Source organism: Peromyscus eremicus, chromosome 4 (assembly GCF_949786415.1).
Source record: "Peromyscus eremicus chromosome 4, PerEre_H2_v1, whole genome shotgun sequence".
NCBI classification, from domain to species: domain Eukaryota; kingdom Metazoa; phylum Chordata; class Mammalia; order Rodentia; family Cricetidae; genus Peromyscus; species Peromyscus eremicus.
In genome coordinates, this window is record NC_081419.1 from 96,222,884 (window position 1) to 96,245,389 (window position 22,506).

At 52.8% G+C, this 22,506-nt stretch overlaps 1 protein-coding gene across 4 annotated transcripts; it reads right to left on the reverse strand.

Moving 5' to 3' along the window:
* Positions 1-75: 75 nt before the first annotated feature.
* Positions 76-20,830, reverse strand: Shf (Src homology 2 domain containing F). Of its 4 annotated transcripts, XM_059259553.1 has the most exons (7): positions 20,333-20,830; positions 11,464-11,605; positions 8,489-8,695; positions 6,867-7,007; positions 5,399-5,570; positions 5,131-5,250; positions 76-316 (listed from the first exon to the last, which is right to left on the reverse strand). In XM_059259553.1, exons 1-7 carry the CDS (start codon positions 20,828-20,830, stop codon positions 130-132), a joined length of 1,467 nt encoding a protein of 488 aa, XP_059115536.1. In that variant the 3' UTR covers positions 76-129. The 4 variants fall into 4 exon arrangements, with proteins under 4 accessions (XP_059115536.1, XP_059115533.1, XP_059115534.1 ...); XM_059259550.1 differs by lacking the exon at positions 6,867-7,007; XM_059259551.1 differs by lacking the exons at positions 5,399-5,570; positions 6,867-7,007 and having other exon boundaries at positions 5,131-5,332.
* Between the last annotated feature and the right edge of the window lie 1,676 nt (positions 20,831-22,506).

The window sequence follows — 22,506 nt, forward strand, 5'->3', positions numbered from 1 at the left end:
CCAGGATTCCTTCCCCTTTCTAATAAATTAAGGAATCTTCAGCGCCCGCTAGATCCTAGGACAAGGAGGAGCCCTCGGGCAGGTGACAAAGGCTGGGTCCAGGTCTCTCGTAGCGCCCTGGTCTCACATCTACAGAGTCCGGATGGCCACAGGGTAGAGCAGGGACATGTGTTCCGCCCCCTTTATGGGCAGCTTGCGGCTGGCATAGTGGTGCACGATTTCAGGGACGCTGCTGAAGGGTGGGCTGTTCTGGCCCAGCACGTACTTGTGTTCCTTGGTCCGGGACAGCTTCATGTGCATGAAACCCTGACTGCTCCTAGGGAGAGGAAGAGATCCTGGTGACCGGGGGTTCTTCCCAGTCCCCTGCTTCCACCCCCTAACCCCCACCCCAGCAAATATGGTTCCAAAGCCCGGTTCAAGTAGGAGGTGAAGGGGGATGGGATGATGGGGGGATGAGCAGGTAGCATGAGACACTGGCTTTGTGGTGAGAATACTGGGTGTGCCAAGAATGTGTGTACGGTGAGTGTACAGGGAGGGTGTGTGCTGGGGAAAAGTGCAGTGACCAGCAGCACCCTCTAGTTCTGTGATCTCAGTCCATCTTGTTTTAGAGAGGGGCGCATGTAGGTCAGGCTAGCCTCAAATTTGCTACATAGTCAAATCAAACCTCTGATCCTCCTGTCTCTACTTCTGGATCACAAGTGTGGGCCAGTTTATGGGGTGCTGAGGACTGAGGTTTTGTACATGCTAGGCAAGCACTCTACCAGCTAAACGACAGGTCCAGCCTTACCCTCACCACCTGTGAGGGGTTCCTGGAAACTCCTGGGGAGCCACAGATGCTCCTGGCAGGAGGGAGAATATGCAGTTCTGACAATCAAGCTAATCTTTGCCCGAGCTCTCCTTCGCAAAGTCTGGGGAGGGGCTACACTAATCTGGAAGCACCTCCCCCCATCTAAGAACTCTCAACGGCCTCCTGGAGACATCCCTTCACTCTCTTCCTACTTAGGGCTTAGGCTAAGCCCTCAGTTCATTCACCCAGCCCTGTAGGCCTGGAGTGACATTATCTGGAGACGCTGTTACTCAGAGTAAGACAGGATAGAAAGAAAGATCGCAGTGGGGGTGGGGTGAGAGGGGAGGAGAGCCCCTCATCCTGGAGTCTGAGTGAAGCCTCTTGCCAGCAAAGCAGCAAGAATTCTTGCACAATTGACATCTGTAAAGGCTGCTGACACAGACTTAATATTTCTTTCAAATATAGATGTTAAAGTAGCAATGAGCAGGTCTTAAGCCTGAATGTGTATGCCCTTGGGGGAGGGCCTCATACCTTTTCCTATACTTTGATTGAAAATTGTGGGAGGGAAAAAAAATACAAAAAAAAAAAAAAAACCACCGAAAACCCTGTTTACAGCAAAGATATCCCACCTTCCTGTATTCCGGTGGGTTAAACTTTTACCTTAGTGATTGTAATCCTATCAGGAGCGAACCAGAGATAAGATAGTAACTTCAGACCCAACCCAAATCCCACATATGACTATGGTAAAAACAAAACAAAAGTACTCACACTTGCGTATATCTTATTTTCTTCTGAGCATATCTTTTTCTCCTCATGTTTAACTATATACTAAAATAACTTTAATGAAAACCTCAAACTTCACTTCATAAATTGGCTAGTCCTGAAATTCTTTTGGTATCAAAGTCACCAGCCCTGGCTTGGCATGAGTTGAGATTCCTAGAACTCTTCAGGAATTCAAGCTGTTGAGGATGATAGTGGGACACTGAACCTCTTTTACCTGTATCCTAAAATGCTGGGCAAGAAAACACCTCCCACTATCTCTCTCACCCTCCTGAACAAGCCAGAAAATCAGTATTAGCTAGCCCTCTGCATTCCAGACAGAGACCCACTGAGCAAAGCTCCAGCCAGCTCTCAAATGCCACCCCGCCCCCCAACACACCCTCATGTTAGAAAGCATAGGGGTGAGGCACTCAACAGGAACAATTGTCCAGACTGCCACAGGCCTGGTCTGCCAAGCCCTGGGTCTGTAACTTACCCACAGGCACAGGCTAAGGGATGTTTGGTAGAGCACTGAAGCTTAATTTGCCTACTCCTAGCCTGAGCCCAGAGGAGCAAGAAGAGGGCTTAGAGGCCTATGTGTGGGAAACAGGACCAGTGAGGAGCCTGTTGTGGGGTATTTATGCACTATGTGATTGGTGCAATAAAAACCCGAATGGCCAATCGGTAGGCAGGAGAAATAGGCAGGACTTCCCTCCCGGCAGAGAGAATGCTGGGAAGAAGAAGGTAGAGTCGCCAGTTAGCCGTGGATGGGCAGGATGGGCAGTAGAGAGTAAAGGTAACCGAGTCACATAAAAGAATGTAGATGAAAAGACATGGGTCAATTTAAGTCATAAGAACTAGTTAGGAACAAGCCTAAGCTAAGGCCGAGCTTTCATAATTAATAAGTCTCTGTGTCTGTTTTTGTGAGCTGGCAGCCCAAAGAAAAATCCATCTACAGGCTGCCTCCATCTGACACTCTTGTACCAGAGGTGGGGATGGCACATTCCATCATTTGCCCCGTCTACCTGGGTACAAACAACAACAACAAACTTTGACTAGACCTATTACACGGGGAAACACGTGAGAAGAATGGGAAACTGAAGAGGAGGAATGGATGGAGGGAAACTGGCCTCTAAGTCCACTCCTCTTAGGGTCTGTTCTGGTGGACGCTCCACCCCAGACCCTGGCATCACATACCCTGAAGTCTTTTTTTTTTTCTCTGTGTAGCTTTGCGCCTTTCCTGGATCTCGCTCTGTAGACCAGGCTGGCCTCGAACTCACAAAGATACGCCTGGCTCTACCTCCCGAGTGCTGGGATTAAAGGCGTGCGCCACCACCGCCCGGCCCCTGAAGTCTTTCTTAGGAATCTGCCTGAGTATGGATCAGGATGTGGGGCCATCTGTTGGTCTGAGGTACTGTCTGGTGTACACAGTGACCATACAGGCCCTAGGGAAAGGAGCCAAGGGTATGAAGCCAACAGAGATCTGTGGGCAATGGGGAGGTAAGGCCGGAAGCAGCAGCTTCCATGTGCTGTAGGAAGCAGTGTGGGCCCTGTCTTCTCTCACCTCACAATTTGAAAGTGACCCCCTTTTCCACAGTCCACTTGGGAGGACTACCTTTCTCAAAGTGCTCGGAGTGTTTTCTCAAGGAGCAGACTCACTAGGAAGGGTACCATGGCCTTCGTCTGCATTACCAACCTCTGGAGGAGGGGGATCTGTGCTTTCCAACCTCCAGGGACTAGTCCCAAGGATCCATTAAGACACAGCAAAGGTCCTTGCCAGACCCTCAGGGGGTTGGGTGGGACCAGCTGGGCCACAGGGCCCGGTGCTGGCAAGGCTTTTTGAGGAAGCTGTTTAATTACCAGTGAAAGCCCTTCCATTAGGGAAAGAAGAGAAACCATAATTGTATTTCAGAGAAGCCATTTATATGCAAACGAGACCCTGGCAGACAGCCACTGGGGCCAGATCAGCTGGAGCTGGAGCAGGCATCCAGACCTGCCTTTTTATTCCCTAGACTAAGACAGTCCCTCACCCCTAGTTGCCCAGTTCCACTCCAAAGACCCAAACCTTGGCGCATCTCCCTTTGTGCTGGATAATACCAGATTTCTGGCATACGGCACCTGGTGAGGGGTGGAACCCTGAAGTCGGACTGAGCTAGGCCCTGGTGTTTGTGTATTTTGAAACAGTCTGTAGGCTGGTCTGGAAATCCTGGGTGTACGGAATCGTGCCTCAGCTTCCTGAGGAACCGAGACTGCTTACTATCAACATGCCCAGCTTGGAGACTTAATTATTAGCTGGTGACCTTGAGCAAGTAACAAAGCTCCTTGAATCTATTTCATCTGTATAAAAAAGAGATTCATCAGCAGAGAGGTAGTTGATTTGGACATGGTATATATGCTAGGTGGTACGTGCTAAGAATTTCAATTATAATCCCAGTAACAATGCACCACCTGAAGTTGTGTAAATCAAACTTGACAAAGGAATTTTTCCAACATCCTCTTTTTGATTTTATAGCTTGTGGACTCCTAGAATACCAGAGCTGGAAGAAACCCATGATATCAGCTCATTCTGCAAGGGGAGAACCTGAGGCCCCGAGAATGATTTGTCTATGGTTACACAGCTAGCTTTAATTAAACCCTAGAATAAAATCGAGGCCACTTAACTCTCTTGGATACTTTTTCTGATCTGAGTGACCATGAATAATCACCTCTTAAACGTATGCAATTCTACACCCCTGGATTTGTTCGAGGTGTAGATACACCAGTATCTACTGCACCAGGGGAATGTGGTGTGAGGTATTGAAGATACTCCTGCAGTGATGGAGGGAGGTAAATGGGATACCTCACTCCAGCTGGCCACCTTATGTAGATGACGGGTTATCCTGGGTAGAATTCCTGGTGGCCAAGAGGAGTGTTGGCCAATAGCAATGCTCTCCAATAGTAACTGGAGAGCCTGGGAGTCTGAGTCTGGGCTGTGTGGAGCTGCCCTCAAGGAGCAAGATGAGGGGAAAGGAGAGCCCTCTCTTGGCTACTTCTCCCTCTCCACTCACACAGAGTTCCTCAGTGGAATGGCTTTGCATCTACTGCTGTCCTCCTCCCAAGACCTAGCCCCCCACCTCACCCTGCTGACTACTTCAGGTAAAGCTCCTCTATCTCCTTGCCAGTGCTTCTACATGTCAGGGTTTAACAATGATGACAATAATAATGTATGAAGCACTTAGCGTGGTGCTTAAAAACATGCTAGGTGCTAAGACGCTAAGTCAAGCGCTAGGACTTCATTTAATCCTTCCCAATGAAATGAATCGTATTCAATCTTATCACAGAGAAACGGAGGCCCAGAGGGGTTGAACAGCCAGTGACAAAAGCCTTTTGAACTGGACACTACACTTGAAGTGCTTTTTCCTTGAAGTACAGGGGCTGGGGAGTCTCTTGACATTTCAGGTTCCCTAGTGCCTTGGGTGGAGCCAGCAGATGTTCACAGGGCATGTGGCTCTTCCCAGCCTGGCTGGACTAGAAGAGACTATGAGAACCCTCTTATGCCCTGCAGGCTAACGGGCTCCTCTACGCCCACCGCCATCCACACTCACTTGAGGGAGAGAGAGAAGTCGTTCTTGCTGGTCTCACTGTTGCGCACCAGGTAGCTGGCCTCTTTGCAGAGCCGAAGCAGGTTCTCGGCGTCTGTTCGGCTGATGGCCCCATGGTACCAGCTGAGGATGAGAGAGAGGAAGGGGGGCATCTCTGCTGGGTCCCTCGCCGCCGCCGTCCAGGCCCACCCATTCTGGGTGTCCCCTGCAGGGAAGCCAGGCCGGGAGGGGAGGAACAGGGAAGGAGTCCCCAGTGGACACAGACACTCACACCTGGTTTTCCAGAGGCAATGCTGGATCTGTCCACTCCCCAAGGGGGCTGCTGGGTTCCACGCCCAGGGGCTTGGCTGACTTGGGGTTCCCAGCAGAAAGCCGGGGAGGAAGCCGCCCCTTCTCCTCCCGGCCGGGTGACAGGCAGTTCTTCTCCGATCCTTCAAACTGGGCTGTAAGGAACACACTGGTCATGGACTCTGAGGTCCCTAGAGGCAGCGCTCTCTCAAAGAGCCTGTTCCCCACCCTACTTCCAAGACCCACAAGGGTCAAAGGCATATTCTGGGAGGGCATGCTCACTGCCCTGCCTGCCTGACTCCAGGGACAGAATCCTGGGCCACTACAGGGTTGGGGGAGGAGGTAGTCACTGAACCACACCAGGCCCCTTGGGGCTTCCCAGTCCACACTGGCAGGCGAAGGAGGACAAAACATGAGAAACCACTTAAGCTTTCTCCCTCAGCTGACTGCCTTCCCTTCCTCCATCCCCCTCAGGGTGGCTTCAGTGTTGATAATATTGTTTCTTTCTCCTCCTCAGAGTTCATTACCGTTCTCCAAATCGCCTTGCCAAGCCATTCTGTAAAAATGACGTTATCGATCTGAGAACAATTATCTGATTCCCCTTGGTGCCATCCTGACAGGCTAATCCTGTCCAAAGCCGCCAGACTGCCGGCCCTCTCCACCCCAAGGTCGCTGCCCATTGTCTTCCCTCCCCCATCCACAGAAGCCCAGGGACTAGCATCTCCAGGGCAGGGCAGCCTGATAGCCAAGTCAGCACAAAGGGACCCCCCAGGGGGTCACATGCCCACAGGTACACATGCACAGGTGGCCCTCCCTCTACCCTGCATTTACAAAATATCTACAAATTCTCACGCACAGTGTACAACAGATGCTCATGCCTGTACTCACACACCAACACCCACCCACACCCTTGGGAGTTCATTCTGGGCAAAGTTGGATGTAGAAATTGACGCCTTCTTTTTTTCCCAACGGAGCCTCTTTGTTCTTGTAGCTCTTGAATGAATGACTGCCTTATTGTCCCTCAGTCACCAGATGCCAGCACTTCCCCATGCCTCACAGATGCCTGCTTTGGCGCCCAAAGCTCCACCCAAAGAGAACTTCAATCTTAAAATAGTGGATTCTTTTTTAAGGCATAGTTCCACTCTATAGCCCAGGCTGGTCTGGAACTATATAGCAGCTCAGCGTGGTCTCAAACTCAAGGCAGTCCTCCTGCCTCAGCCTCCCGAGTGCTGGGATTATAGCTGACGGCAGTGGATTTCCGTGGCACCGGGCAGAACCTCCTAGGAAAGGTTGCTTTGGTTAAAAGACCACGCGTACAGCTCTGGGGAGAGAGAGATGTGCCTGTCTTCTTGCTTTCTCCCCAGGGTGAGGGGAGTTCTTCCAACCCACGCCCACGGGGCCTAATGGGTAAAGGACCTATCACCCTGGCCACAAGTCCCCAAAGGACCCACCGCTGCTGTCCTCCAGGCTGGGCTCTGGGAGGGGTGAAGCTGGACCGGAGATGTCCCTGTCCCCGTCAGGCAGGGAGGGGCTGCTGTCCAGCTGTCCCACAGGCGGAGGCCAAGGTAGGTCTTTGATGACCTTTATGTCAACTGGAGCCAGCAGCAGGAGGGAGAAGAGAAAGAGACAGTGGCAGAGACAGAGAGAGGCAGAGGTTGAAACACCAAAATGCAGAGGCAAGATACACAGCAGCCTAGGAAGGAGGCTCAGAGGCAGAGGCAACACTGGAGGAGGAACAGGACTCCGAGGCCTAGCAGGGCTGGGACTAACGCCAGCCTTGCCTGGTAAGGAAAAGGTGGGAATCTTGAGTGGCAAACAGGAAGGCACAGGATCTTGCTTGATCAGCCCTGATCTTTCACCCCTCACTAGCTTCCGGGGACCAAGAGGACCAGGTGAGTGGAAACATGGGAACAGGAGCTGCCCACACCTCCCAGGACCACACCCCGTTCCCTGACACCCCTTGTCTCCTTTTCTCTCCTAACCCCCAGCCTCGGAACTGGCAGGCCCAAGACTGGGGCAAAGCCTGGGGATATCTGGAATACTCAGGCTTGAGGCAGATGAATTATGTTGAGACCAAATTCTCCTCTTCCCAGTCCTGAGAGAGTGACATCACCAGTGGCTGTAGGACCACTGATGAGGTTTCCTAATGATGAACATAGATTTTCCCATTAAGCAATCCAAACAGTATTGATTCTCCAAGGAGACCTCTGGAGATAAATGGCCCATCCTTGATGGGTGTGTGCTTTACAGGAAGCACAGCAGGAACTTGTGGTTTCCCAGTCTGGCTGCCGGGGTGGGGAGGGGAGGGCAGAGCCAAGGGCTGGATGCAGGATGAGCTGCCTGTGTGTGTGTGTGTGTGTGTGTGTGTGTGTGCGCGCGCGCGTGCGTGCGTGCGTGCGCGCGTATAGGGACACAGAAACAGGAATGAAATCTAATGGCATCTAAGCTCTCAAGATTCAGGCTGTCTCCCAATTCCAGGCCCTTGATCCGCTCAACTCAGACTGCCAATACGTACGTTTCCATGGTGGACTTGGGCCTGGGACACAGTGGTATGTGGTTGGGACAGGAGAAACCTGATCTTCAGTTAGCAACCTCACAGCCTCCATCTGTAGCCCAGAAATGCCCTTGGAGCCAAACCCCCCTGGTATGGCAGGGCCTGCCGCTGGAGACGCAGCCCCAGAATCCAGGTTATATACACCTCTCTTTTCATCATTTGAAATGTTAAATACCCTCTTTGTCAAATGTATTTAACATATGCCACAAGTTTCATAATTCTGTATTGGAATTTCTTTATTTTTATCCAGACCCCCAAAGGTAGTTACAGCTCAAGCCTCTCAGCCTCGAAGAGGTGAGATGCAGGAAACCGCCTTCCTACATCCTGTGCCCACACCCTGCACACAACACTGCATCCACACTGCCCAAGTCCCAAACCCCATGTACAGAACTCCACTATCCTGCTCTAGAGCTCCACTCCTAGACCTTGCTTGGTTCCTAGGGTCCACTCCTTCCATTCTCCTGAGCCTGGGAAGCGCTCAGAGGCCCCAGCAGGGCTGCCCTCGATACCAAGACTCACCAGCAAAGGCTTTGGAAATCCGTTCCTTCTTCCACTCCCAGGGCTGGTCATACTCTTCTGGAGGCCTCTCATCATCCTCGGGCAGGCGGGATTCCCTGGGCCAGGGAGTCCCCTCACCTTCTGGGCTCACCCCCTCATCCTCAGGTTCATAGGGTGTGTCATAGAGAGGTAGGGGCTGGACTGTAGTCTCCTTCGAACCCCGGATCTCTGCCAGGGCAAAAAGGAGAGACGCGTGGTGAGTAAGCTCAATCCTGACCGTCTCTGGTAGTATTTCTCCAGAGCTGATGCCCTGGCTCTGGGGCAACTCAGCAGTCACAAATCCTGGTCCCTCACACTCAAAACATTTCCAGGGCTCTCAGAACATGGGACTCAGGGGAGGAAGTGGCAGACAAGTGGCGAAGGAAGACAGGAGAAGGATCCCAGGATGGCCAGCAAGAGCTGGGCATGTGAAGTAAACTGAGGCACAGTCCTCCTTCAATCCACTCTTCCTTAGTGCCCAGCTCCACTTCCTTATTCATTTACTTCCACTTCTGTTCCAGTTGAAATAACCACAGCCAGGAAATCCTCGGCTGCTCATCCACCTCTCCTCTTAAAAGTTTCCCCTTTGACCAGTCAATGTCATCCACTGTCTTCTCCCCCTCGCACTGGGCTTTTCTCCCGGATCTTCTTTTGGACTCTGTCTCCAAGCCCAGGTCTCACTTACTACTTTCTACCCTGACTCCTGACTGTTTGCCCCGACTTACAGCACCCCTGCGTTTGGAGTTCTGGTCCTCTTCGCACAGGAGTTAACGATCCTTCATTTTGACATCAGCTCCCTTCAGACTCACTACCTTCTTGGGAGCTTGGGAAATCTTTTGGGGATCACTGACCCAAATCTGATAAAAAGCCTCAGAGCTAACTTGCCACAAAAATGTATATTTTAGGACTGGGACTGTATCTCGGTGGTAGAGCACTTGCTTAGCATGCATGAGGCCTGGGTTTAATGCCCAGTACCATCCCCTTCCCCCAGGTCCCACTGTCCCAAAAGGAAAATGCACGGGCTGGAGAGATGGTTCAGTGGTTAAGAGCACTAGTTGTTCTTCCAGAGGTCCTGAATTCAAGTCTCAGCAACCACATGGCACCTCACAGCCATTTGTAATGAGATCTGGTACCCTCTTCTAGTATACAGACAGACTGTATACATAATAAACAAATCTTAAAAAAAAAAGAAAAGGAAAAGAAAAATGCACACGTAAACACTTACATTTTCACGTATAATTCCAGAACACTCATGGCTCATGCTATCATCTCTCAGACCTAAACAGGGTAGCATTCTCACTTTCTCCACTTCTGGTCACTATGATGTTTCCCTTGGGCCTGACCCTACTGCATTCTTTTCTTTTTTTTTCATTTAGTTTTTGAGCGTGTGTATGTGTCTGTGTGAATGCAGGTCTGCACACATGAGCGAAGATGGTCACAGAGGCCAGAGGTGTTGTATACTCCTGGAGCTGCAGTCACAGGCTGTTGTGAGCCACCAGATACGGGTGTTGGGAAACAGACTCGAGTCCTCTGCAAGAGCAGTCTGTGCCCTTGACCACTGTGCCGTCTCTCCAGCCCCCCTCTGCATTCTAAATCTCATCTGCTCATGGCAAATACCTCATGACTTTCAACCTCACCTCTCCATATCTAGAATTTTACTAGGACAAACCTCCACTTTCTGGGCTCAGGTTTCCAGGGCTCCCTGGAATAACCCTCCTGGGGTGACACTCTGTCCCTTCACCCATCTCTAAGGAGGAAGAGGGCAGAACAGCTTATCTGATTGGCCAGTGAGTGCTCACTCTCTGCCTCAGCTCTGCTTTCTTGCAGACAGACAATAACTGGGTTCTTTCTCTTCCATGAAGTGCGGAGGCCCACAGCTACCCTGCGCTACCAAGCCTGAGTGGGCAAGTTTGACTCTCTTGAAAAGTGTTAGGAAGCCCATTGTGCTAACTTCCATAAGTGATATTCTTCGATCAACTTTACCAGTACTAAAGCTGACATTCTAGTCTCTATTAGCCCTTTCCTTAATCTTACGTCTTAATTATTTCCTCTAAGGAGAGGAAGAAAGAATTTTTAATTACTGGCCCCTTAGAACTCAAACAACTGGGATGGACATGGTGGCACATGCCTGTAATCCTAGCACTTGGGAGGTAAGTACAGGAAGATTGCTATAAATCTGAGGCCAGCCTGGGCTACATAATAAGTTCCAGGCCAGCTTGGACTACGTTTTGACACCATGTCTCATAAAACCAACCAAAAACACAACAACAACATCAAGAAGCAACAAGCTCAATCCTTTCTGAAACAGTTTGCTAACTCAACTTTACGACAGGCAGCTTTTCTAGTCCATTCTGTATACCACGGCCTCAACTTCCCCTTAAATGCCACATTAATCCTGCTTCTTCCTTTTGGCACAAGTCCAGACTCTTCACTCACCCTCTGCATTCCTCTCGGTCTCGGCCATCTCAGAGGCTAACCAGCACTTCTCTTGGCCTGCTTGTCCTCTCTGTTCACCCCACTCTGACCCTTTCCCTGGGTCATCTCTTGGCCTGTTCCCCAAGGGCAGGTCTGACTCAGTTTTTTCTTCTCCAACTGGGAAATACTCGCACCACTCCATGACACCTAATGTATCTACATTTTCAACATCTGTCAGTGTTTCTCTTCGACAATGTCAGTTCAAACTCATCACACTTCCAAGACTACTGACTCTTTGGGGGCTGTTTGACTTGATCTCTACCACTATCCTGCCCCTCCGGTCCCCAGTGCTTCACCTGGGCCTTTGCTTACGTGGCCTCCTCTATGGCCTCAGGTGTCACACCTTACACCTTCTCTCCCAAAATGACTATCCTGAAGGCCCTGGCCACATTCCTGAGGACTGGGCACAAGCTCTCTCCCCATTTTCCAGGGACCACAGGACCAAGGCCTCAGGGAGCATCTCCCTCATCCTCAGTACTTACCAGCCATCATCTTTTGGGCCTCATAAGGCTCCATGTAGCCATCATTTTCGGGGACCTTCTCTGGAGCTACTGAGGTTCCTGCCGAGCCTTCACCGGTCTCCTGAACGTCAAAGGGGTCCGCGTAGTCTTCTAAGATTGCCAGCTGTGGGGGTCGGCAGAGAGAACGAGGCTCAGACATGGGCAAGCCGCTCTGCTCCCTGAGGAGAAGCGGCGCTTCCTTCTTTCCTGCTAATGTTCCGCCCCGTGGTCATGTCCTAGGCTAAACAGTCAGCAGGATGCCACTCGGTCTTAGGAGTTTATCTTAGGGTCCAGGCTGGAGCACAGTGGCTCACCAGAGAGAACTCAAAAGCACTGGTCACAACTGTTCTGCAGGGGTTGGAAGAGCAGCACAGCAAGGCAACAGAGATCGGCCCAGTGCAGCCTGCCACACTTCCGATGGTCAACAAAGAAACAGCCAGTGGCCGCGAGAACAAAGCAGATGGTGATGCACACGCCCCTAATCCCAGCACTCAGAAGGCAGAGGCAGGTGGAGCTCTGGGAGTTCTGGGCCACCCTGGTCTACATAGCGAATACCAAGCCAGCCAGAGTTCCATGGGAAGACCCTGTCTCAAACGAAACACAAAAAGAAAAGAAAGCAGAGACATCACTTTCGTCACCATTCCGGTGTTTGAGCCTTATCACGTCCCTGTCATGGGGGTATCATACACTCTCTCTGAAGAAACTGGAGAACAGGTAGTTAGGGAACACACCCCAAGCCATTCTGCTTAAATGGAAGAATCCAATTTGGAGCTCTTGCTATTTGTGCACAGGGCTATCTACCTGTAGCCAGTGGGCTTCTCAGCCTCCTGGGAGAGAAACGCCTTGGGGCGCCCTGGGACACTACTGAGCGCCCCTGAGGTCACATAGATCAGGACAGAAAGCCAGTCTTAACTTCCCACTTCCCCAGCTGCCCATCTCTTTCTCATACAGTGGTTAGCCATCAACTCTCTCCCAGTGAAAGCAGATGAATTGAGGTGCTCAGGTCAGGGTAGGGCTGAGGACAATGGGGTTTTTCTCCAAACTGGGCAGGAGAAGGTAGGACTCACCAAGCCAGACCCTGGAGCACTACAGCACTCACTGGGTCACAGGTGGAGTCCGAGGTGGCTCTGGGGCCTGTGCCACAGGGAGAGGCCAATCCTGCAATTCACCAAACTGAAGCCTAGACTTCAGATCTGAGCTGGATCAGAGCTGTGGGAGCCAGCTGAGCAGGGCGACCACCCTGCCCTCGGTGAGAGTATCTGAGAACCGGGGCCTCTGGAAGGATGAGGTGGACAAAGAACCGACCCTACCTCATGCATCCCTTGGCTGTTCCTTTGACCCCATCTGGCCCATCTACGGATTTCTGAGGGTGCCCCAATGGCGGCCTCTAGCTTATCCTCAGGTGTTTCCCACTACCTTGTTTCAGTCTGGCCCTCAGCTCCTTTACTTCCTCTCCTACCTGCCTGCTTGGGGGACGTCACACCAAGCCATCAGCACTCCAAGCCATGTGCCAGCCTACAACTCCCATTTTTGTGTCTCTAGCTTCAATAAGCAACCATCAGGGGTACGAGAAAAATCTTTCTTTTGTATCACCACCCTCACCCTCACCCTTCACCCCAGGTCCTCCTTTCTCCAGGAAACAGAGAAATCCATCACACCATGCCCAGCTTTTTTCTCCCCGGTCAGCGGCACCTACAGCATCACCCACTGCCCACTGCTGCAACTCTGCCAGTCAGCACACAGCATCAACTCCTGTGTGACAGCAGCAGCTCAACAAGTGTCTGAGTCACCTGACACATTATCCTCAAACCTTACAATACACAGGTCGCCAGTGTTTTGCGGGAAGAATTTAAGGTTAAAGAACGTAAGATTCTCCTTTTCTCTTTGGACCACTGCTCTGAAAGCATTATGGTCATTTTATTCAACTGTTTCCTCTCTGCCTGGACCACTTTCCTGTTCTGGCCAATCCTTACTCATTTTTATTCCCTCAAAAGACCTTCCCATGCTTCTCCAGGCCTGTGAGGTGCCTCTGTCCCAGGCTTTGATCGCTTTGTGTGGCAAATGCTTGTTTTCCTGGGTGTCTGCAGGCAGACTGTGCACTTCGTCCAGGGGGCAGGGCCCACACTGACAGCCAAACACCCAGGAACTGAAAGCTCTCAGTAATTACGTTCAATCCATCTCATGATGAGAGGACTGGGCAGAATCACCCTTCCTCGACTGACTTAGAAGAGGGAGAAAACATGAACCTAGGTAGAGTAGGGTCATAGAGGAGGACCAAGTCTCTCCAAGCAGGATTGGGTTCTAACCAGCTTCTCAGTGAGGTCAAGCCCTCAACACCCTTCCTGGGGCCCCACTTCAGAGCCCTTCCAGGCCTTCCCTCTGCAAGCCTGGTTAGAGCTGCACACGGTTGCTTCTCCCTGGAGTCCTGACCCCTCCCAGGCTGGTGTGGGCCTCCCCAGCGCCAGCTGACAGTGCCCGTGGGCAACCAGGTGGTGGCGGCTCTACTGGCAGCTCAATGGCTCCTCTGTTCCACTCCTGGCTCCACACCCTGCTCTGGGAAGCCCCAGACCCCCGCCCTGGGCTGGGGCATCCAGAGGGTTACCCACAAGGCGGCCCAGCACAGGAGTGACAGCCGAGGTACCAGCTGGGAAGGCTGGCAGGACTGGTACCCACTCTGGGCACAGACAACTCCAGCCAGAGCCCAGGCCTGCTTGCCCAGTGCTTCTGTGTCTACAGGGGGATAAACTGCTTACAGAAAAACTGTCCCTGTGGACTATGTCTGGCCTACTCTGACTTGTTGTTTGTGGCCTGGACCCCCTCTGATATGACCACTCTCTGCCCAGTACCCATCACAGGCCCCAGCACACCATAGATACTGAATTCATATTTGCTAGAGCTGCTACACAGGCTTCTATCCCAGAGGTGACACCAACATGCCCCATCCCGCCCCAATCGCTCTGCTCTTCGAGTGGCCAGAGTGGCAGTGGGAGGGGCAGGCTGACTGCAGAATCTACTTCTGAACAGGGATCAAAGCCTCTGGCTCAAGGGCAGATGGGAGGAACCGCCAGTTAGGGCACTGGAAAGGCACCGGACACGAAGGTGACATTGAAGCATCTATGGCCTCTGTTCTAGCCAGCGTGCCACTAACACGCTGAAGTATCTCCCAGCAAGGAGGTAAAGCAGGCTACTCAAAGGGGCCCGTGTCCCTCCCCGCCCTCTCCTCTGCCATCCGGTAGGTTGTCTCTAGGACCCTGCCACCCATCTGTTCAGCTGGGCAGTGGCCCTCCCGGAGCCGCTCTCAGCCTCCTCATCTCCTTCCTGCCCGCCCCTCCCGCAGCTCTCCCACGGTAGCTAACAGGCCTGCCATCTGCTTCCCTCGTCCACGCTGCAGGTGGCCCAAGCAACATGTTCCTGAGCCGACCATGGGTTCCGGGGTTTGCAGAACAGGTGCTCAGGGGACTTCAGAGTTCCCAAACTCACTCACTCCACTGCTTCAAGTTTACATTTAGTGCCTTTTCACAGGCATTTCCAATCCCCGCCCCCCAATTTTTAGGTTTATATTTTAGTTTAGGGTTGGGGACATATCTCAATGATAAAAGCATTTGCCTAGCATTACAAGACCACCACCATTACCACCACCACCACCACCACCACCACCACCACCACCTCCACCACCAACAGTGGAGAAAAAAAAAATCACTTGTCCATTGACAGTCTGATTCTGTTTAATTTAGTATTTCCCCCAACATATTTACAGTCACTGAAAACCTATGAACTAATCAGTGTGGTTAACAGTACAGCACTTACTTTCCTGAGGTCAAACATCTGTCCCTGCTGCTCCTACTTACTGTAATACCTTCTCCTATTGTCTATGCCTGGGAAATGCCAACATCAAACATATGGGTTATTTCCCCTTTTCTAATTACAAAAGCAATGCCATACTTACAAAACACTCAACCACCACGGACATGTGGCTGCTGCCACCAACCCTCATAAGGCCTTGGGGTATACCATGTCTGTGCCCACTTCAAGACAGTCCCACCAGGGCTAGGCCCTCGTATTCGGGAAACAGTGAATTCAGCACTGAACTACATCATCTCTTCTCTAAGAGTCTCTCGTTGCTAGTTAGCAAATGCTGCATGAACACCACCTCTCTACTGGGCACTGGTGGCAGGTGCTGAGGGCCCAGGCGTGGGGCTCAGTCCCAAGTCCTACTGTGTTGTAGACTTCATGGCTCCTTCTTGCTAGCTGAGAAGCCCTGCAAGTGTGACTCAACATCCCTGTGCTTCTGATCCCCGTGTACAACCCCGGGATAGAGTCTTTATTACAGGGTTGCTATAAACGCTGACTGGTCCAATACACATTAGCTGCTGGAAAACGGCACCAGGCACAGGACACATGCTCAGGAAATGCCAGCCGCTGCATCACTAAGGTCAAAGAGACCAAATTTTGGGGTCCTCCAGGAGCTCATACTGATAGACACCTCTAGGAAGGTAAAGCACCTGGAGGGTTCTGAAGTTACCCACAAGCCTACAGCACGCAGGAGTTGGGCCCCGTCTTTGCTCTTACATAACGTCATGTTGGCTCTGGGATGAAGACAAGTAGAATGCGCAGGAGGTACCCCTCTAAGCACTCGGCCCCAGCCAAGACTCACTTAGCTCAGGCAGCTTTCTTTTCCCATCCGCCAGCACCAGGGGCTCAGCTGTCGCCAGCTCTCAGAAGGCAGAGTGCAAGAAGGGCTGCGATGGTGACCGAGTCGCTCACGGGCCAAGCCAGGGCAGATGTCTCCTAGACATCTGGTTCCAGACTGTGGGACTGCGGTGTGAGGGGGCGGCACTAAGAAAACAGGCCCATCCCACAGTCCGTCCGTCAGCAGTCCTATTCTTCAGGCATCCTTGAAGTGCCAGTGATAACACAGACAACCAGCCCAGGGCGGGTCTAACTGGGCCACAGAAGTCCCTCCCCTGGACTCCTCCCTCTGCCACGACTTCCCCCTTTATCTCCAACACAGAATAAGCACAAGATAAGCAGACTTCCACACTCTTGAAGGCATGGGAAGGAGAGCTTAAGGGGGGGGGGGGGGGGAGAGAGGAAAAACCTTAAAAGAAAAAAAAAAATACCAGGAACAGGTGTCCCTCTCAGTACCCAGGCCAGTGTCACAGAAGGACACACTCCACATGTGAACACTGGCTATGAGTCCTCCACTACATCGGGACAGGAAGGCCTTGATCCAATACAGATACCTCTTGCCTCACTTTACTGTTCCTGCTTGCCCACTCCCTTCTAAAAGGGGCCTTGATGACCCAAGCCTGTGCTGTACACTGTGACACACATTTGTTATTAAAAGTTCTCAGCCGCGCCGGGCGGTGGTGGCTCACGCCTTTAATCCCAGCACTCGGGAGGCAGAGCCAGGCGGATGTCTGTGAGTTCGAGGCCAACCTGGGCTACCAAGTGAGTTCCAGGAAAGGCGCAAAGCTACACAGAGAAACCCTATCTCAAAAAACCAAAAAAAGTTCTCAATACTGGGGCTAGTAAGCTGGCCCGGGGGTAAAGGTCCTCGCCACCAAGTCTACCTCTGTTTGATTCCTGCAACCCATATGGTGGAAGGAGACACTGGACTCCCAGAGGTTCCTCTGACCTTCCCATGTGTGTCTGTGTGTGAGCACACACACACACAATATACATAAATGTTTAAATTTTTTAAAAGGTTCCCAGTATAGGGCTAGAAATACAGTGCAGTAGTTAAGGACACACACTCCTCTTGAAAAGGACCTGAGTTTGGTCTCCAGCACCCTCATCTGGTCCTGTAGCTACAGCTCCCAGAAATCTGATGCCCTCTTCTGGTCTCTAAGGGCACTGCATTCACATACACAAAGCCATACACAGATACATACAAACATAATTTTTTAAATTGTTAATGAATACCACTCTGACAGGCTATAAACTCCTGTAAAAATCTGAGAGCTATGAGTCTTTCCCCATAAAAATGAGAAATATCTACACACAGTTGCTGGGTACTCACCAGCCCTAGGGTCTCACCCACGAGCTACGAATAAGAGGTCTGGTTTCAATACGGGGCGCCTGTTTTATTATCCATGTCCGGTCCCACTTTCTATTGGCATCACAGAGGACACACTGCAGATGTGATAGGCAAGTCAGCCTTCATTTAATCACAGCCTCATTCCCTTTCCCTAATTAGATCACGTTTTTTTCCTGCTGAAGCTTGGAGAGCAGTGAACGAATGGACAGGAGGCCCAACATGCTGGCCCTTCTGCCGGAGCCAAGCCTGGAGGTGGGCTGAGGGCCCAGCACCAGAGGGAGTTCTTTCGGGGGCCATCTGGCCAGGCCCTAGCTGCCGGTTACAGGGTGTCGATCTTGCTGTTCCCACACCTGCCCTGCCAGGCCTGGCCAGATGGTCAGCTGTGTGTCTCTGCCAATTATACCAGTGGGTTTCAGGAGGGGCTGGCAGCCAGAGAGCCCTGCATAGGAAGAAGGCTAATGAACCCTCCGGGACGTCAGGGCCCTGTCCAGATCCCCATTCCCTCCCGCTTCCCCACCCTGTGGGCTCCTTGGCTTCTCCAGCCTAGAGTGGAAGTACTTCTAACTATTTCATCCAGCCTCGGGATACAGCCCCTCTTGGAGCGTCCTGGCACCTCTTTCTGCCAGCCAAGGAGCTCTGCAGAGCTCCGAAGAGGAAGGAAGCAGCCACACAGCACAGAAACAGCAGCTCAGCGGGAGTGGAGGTCCAGAGGTGGCAGCGTACACGTGTCACTCTGTAGGCCCTGGGGGTGTCTGGCCACTTGGTTTAGGGTAAGAGCTCAGGCATCTTGTTGGACCTAGCTTTTCCCAGGGGAAGACTCTGGGACCTCCCCAAGTCTTTTCCTAGATTGTGGGGGAGTTGATTGATCTCTGAATAATAAGAAGCCCGTGGTCAGCCCCTGGGACAGCTCAGATGGCACATCCTGGATCCTTTTATCACACCCACCAAAGAAAGCGCAGATTGTGTGGCTCCTGGGAAAGCCTGTTGGATTTCATTCCTGTCTCTGTGGCTGGCTGACAGGAGAATCAGACACCTCTTGTGCACCCCCTCCCCCAGGTCTGAACAATCCACAGATCAGAGCTGACCCAACCGAAGCGCGGATGGGCTTGGCAAGAAGGCCCTGAGGGTGTGTGTGTGTGTGTGTGTGTGTGTGTGTGTGTGTGTGTGTGGCTACAGCTCCTTCCTTGGAGGCTTCTGGGAGAAAGTGGAAGAACTGTGTCTTGGAAGTCCCTGAGAACGGACAGACACCATTTCAGGACATTGTGCCAGACACTGCAGAGACATGAAGGAAAAACAGACATTTTCCTGGAGGAACCCACAGCCTGGTGGGCAGCCTGTTAGGCCATTCTAAGCCACGAAAGGGGGGAAAATAGCCAAGGACAGCTTAGGCCATGGGCCAACAGCCAGTGGCCAGAGAGGAGGAGACTAACTGGTCAGTGGGAGGACAAGGCCTAGCTATTCCCTTCTGCTTCATTGCCATCCACCAGCACATCATACAGCAGCAAGGGCCCTTAGGAAGGAGACGGTACAGCCTGGGAGAAGCACCCTTGAGCCTCCCTTTACAGCTTAAGGATGCTGGGCCAGGATGGGTAGCCATGCTCCATGGAAAGAACTATGGGGCGAATGATTCACCCATCTGGGGTTCTTGTTCCGACCTTGACACCTCTCTCTTATCCAGGAAGCCTCGCCCGACAGTTCTCTCGGCTGAAAACCTCAGTTCTGAAACCTGAGGATTTGGACATGAACTGCTCTCTCATCAGATAAAAATCTTCTCCACGGAGGAGAGACCAGCTCTGAGACACGTGGAGGACAGCAGGGCTGGGGGTGGCTCACGGAGTTACCATCTTCCAATTTAGGGGTGGGGGAGCCTAAGGATGGCTTTCAGCCGTCTGTCTTCCAGGACAGGATAAAACTGGAATTAAGAAGGAAAGCAGGTGTCCTGGGGATGGGGGGGGGGGGGACTGTTGGGAGTTTTCCTCTTTTCCCCAGCATCTGCAGATCCAAGAAAAGCTCCAACCTCTCTCAGGATGGACTGAGGAAGAGGGAGGCCAAGTGGAGATGGTGAATGGACTTGGCTGCTCAGCCCTAACTTGGCAACAGGTCCTGACCATCAAGTGTCCTCCTCATACTGGGGGGAACACTGGAAGGAGTGCGCCCTGTACCCCAGTGGTGAGTTTCTTCAGCAAGAGCTGCACAATGCCCATCTTGGCATCTGCCGTCCAACAAACAGCTCACCCCCTCTAGTCTCACTGGGAAAGGCAAAGGCCAGCGCTTGCTGTGTTCACGTAAGAAATCTCACTTTTCAGTTCCTTTCTGGGGCTTCAGACTGCAGGGATGCCTGGACTCCAGGACAGGGTGGGAGGGAAGGAGAAAGGGTAGGGTCGGGGGAGAAGCTTGGTGCGGGTTCTGCCTTGGGGGAAAGAGTCAGAGATCAAAGGGCAGAGAAGCCGCTGCTCTGTAGAGGGCACAAAGGCCATAAACCAGCAAAGGGGGGGGGGGGATGCTTCTCCATGTCCGTTAGAAAAAAAAAAAAAAGGCTCCAGGATCAGGGTGGAGGTTGCAAAGCTCGGAGTACCCATGAGGGAGCAGGTCACCACCAGTCCTGGGGCCCTAACAGGAAACAGGGCAGTTTGGGGCTCAGATTAGCCGGTGGAGAATCTAACAAAGGGGTTAAAACCTGAGCCCCCGTGTCAACCAGAAACACCGACAGCTACAGGCTGAGCCCCAACCAAGCTACCTTTGTCCCTCTCCAAATCTCCAGACCACAGACCACCACCCCTCCTGGCCACCCACGCCCGGCGCGGCACTCACCCTGTCGCTGCTGGCATGGGGTCCGGAGATCCGCTCCTCCGGAGGGGGAGCTGGGGGGCCGGGGGTCTCGACCCGAATGAGGCGGTGAGGGGGTGAGCCGTGGCGCGGGGGCGGAGTGGGGCCAGGGGCGGCGGGGGTGGAAAGGGCGGCGGACACGGAGGAGCCCCCGGAGTAGGGGTCCTCGAAGTCGCGGTCACGCTGCAGCCTGTAGGCGGCCAGGATGTCCGGGGGCGGCGCAGGGGGCGCGGCCGGGCAGGGCGCTGGGGGGCGGTAGTCCGGCTCTGGGGGGGCGGGCTTGGCGCCCCCTCCGCCGCCGCCGCCCCCGCGAAAGCCCAGGTGCTCCCGCAGCCACTTCGCGACTCCACCGCTGCCGCCCCCTCCCGGGCCAGCCCCCGCACCCCCAGCCCCGCGGCGAGATCCCCCGGGGCCGCCCCCCGCGCTGCCCTGCGCCCGCGGCCCCGGGCCGGAGCCCGGAGGAGGAGCTCCGCTCAGTAGCATGGGGTCCTCCCAACTGAGCGAGCCGACCGCGGGGCGGCGGGGGCGGGGCGAGAAGGGGCGGAGCCGCGCCGGCGGGAGGGGCGGGGCTCGCAGCGACAAGAGGGGCGGGGCCCGCTGCCTAACGGGGACCCGAGGACTGGAGAGAAGTGGGTGGGAGACGGAGGGGTGCGGGGTGCGATTGCCGCGCCGAGGGAGACTCCTCCACGTGTCGCTGCGCGTGCTCCTGTGGGGGGTGGGGGCTCCCTGGTCCCATCTGCTCTTCTTCTCCAGCTCCCCACTTGGCGTCAGACGCGGAAAGACGAGCCCCCAGGCACATCCCACCCATCTTATTCCTTCCCCACAAGCCCAGAAACAACACTCTCGAAGAAGAGTCTAGGAAGAAACTGTTCTTTAGATGTACCTATTACTGCCCTCGCCTTGGGAGTCTCGCCTACCTCCTCCTACCCCTCAGCTCATACCCAAATCTAGGTTGCTTTTCTATCCAGGCAAACTTCTCACATCGCATGTAATCAGTTCCCCGGAGACACCCATTGCTCTGGTTTCCACATACACCCACCCGCTTCACATGCTAACAACCCTCGCACAAACAATTCCCATCCACGGTCGCACCTGACCCCAGCAGGCCCACACAGCCCTGAAGGTGGCACAGCTTTCTTGTGGAAATCCCTCAAGCTACGCCCCGGGTTTGTCAATCAGGTTACTGACAGAATAGAAACAGACAAGTCAATAAATCAAGTCGAGAAACAGTTGCAATGTTGTCTGTCGGCAGCCCCTTACCTCTCAGGGTCCCAACGCTGCTCTGATGCCCAGGTGCTTGGCGTTTTGTCTTAGAAACGAAGTGGAGTTTTGTAGCCCCAAAGCTAAGGCCAACAGGTACCCCCACAACACACCGCGGAAAACTATGTGCTTTACCTCCCCGTGGCACTGGCTCTGCACACTGCTTCTGTGCCTCGACACTCTCTCGGAGTTGCTTATGGTTGTTTCTGAGACAGGGCCTCATACTGTAGCTGGCCAGGAATTCCCTGTAAAAGCTCAGTCTGGTTTAAACTAGCGATCCTCTGCCCCAGGCTCCAGAGAGGGTCGAGTTGATGGGTTAGCACCACCTTTAGTATGAGCAGAGAGAAGGTAAGTCTCCAAAGAGGGGTGAGTTCAAAGCTAAGGAAGGAGGGTGTGATGGGAAAACAGCAAATCTATTATTCCTGTGAATCCAGATTTCAAATATGTTAAATTTCTTGCTGTGTGCAAATTCTAATGTATATGAATTCCCATACAGTGATGTGATCTCTGATCTCCTGGGGTGGGGGTGGGGTGTCTTGTTGTATTGCAGATTATCATTTTTTTTTTCTGGTCTAGCTGGGGTACTCCCAGGTAATACAAATGCTATTGGACTCCAACTACACATTGGATAGTGGGCCTACAAAAGACACTGAAAACTGTCGCTTCGTGAGGTATAATACAGAAAATAAGAGGTTCCCATTCCAGAGTGTACAGTTTAAAATATTAACTAACGATGCAAAGGGGAACAAAGACATGGCAGGTACCTGAGGAGATTCTAGCTAATCCCTATGAAAGGGTCGCCACAATCACCAAATGTGAAAGGATGGAGGAGTCATTGGTCAGGAGTCAACAGCTGGATGATCTAGCCAGCTACGTGGGCAGGACAATGCCCCTGCTCC

Bases quoted from the DNA above. Each gene is read 5' to 3' on its own strand.
- Shf (XM_059259553.1), bottom strand. From the start codon at position 20,830: ATGCTACTGAGCGGAGCTCCTCCTCCGGGCTCCGGCCCGGGGCCGCGG. The intron at 11,606-20,332 runs GTGAGTGCCGCG...CGACCCCCACAG, and splicing joins CCCATGCCAGCAGCGACAGG to CTGGCAATCTTAGAAGACTA. The intron at 8,696-11,463 runs GTAAGTACTGAG...TTGCCCTGGCAG, and splicing joins GGCCCAAAAGATGATGGCTG to AGATCCGGGGTTCGAAGGAG.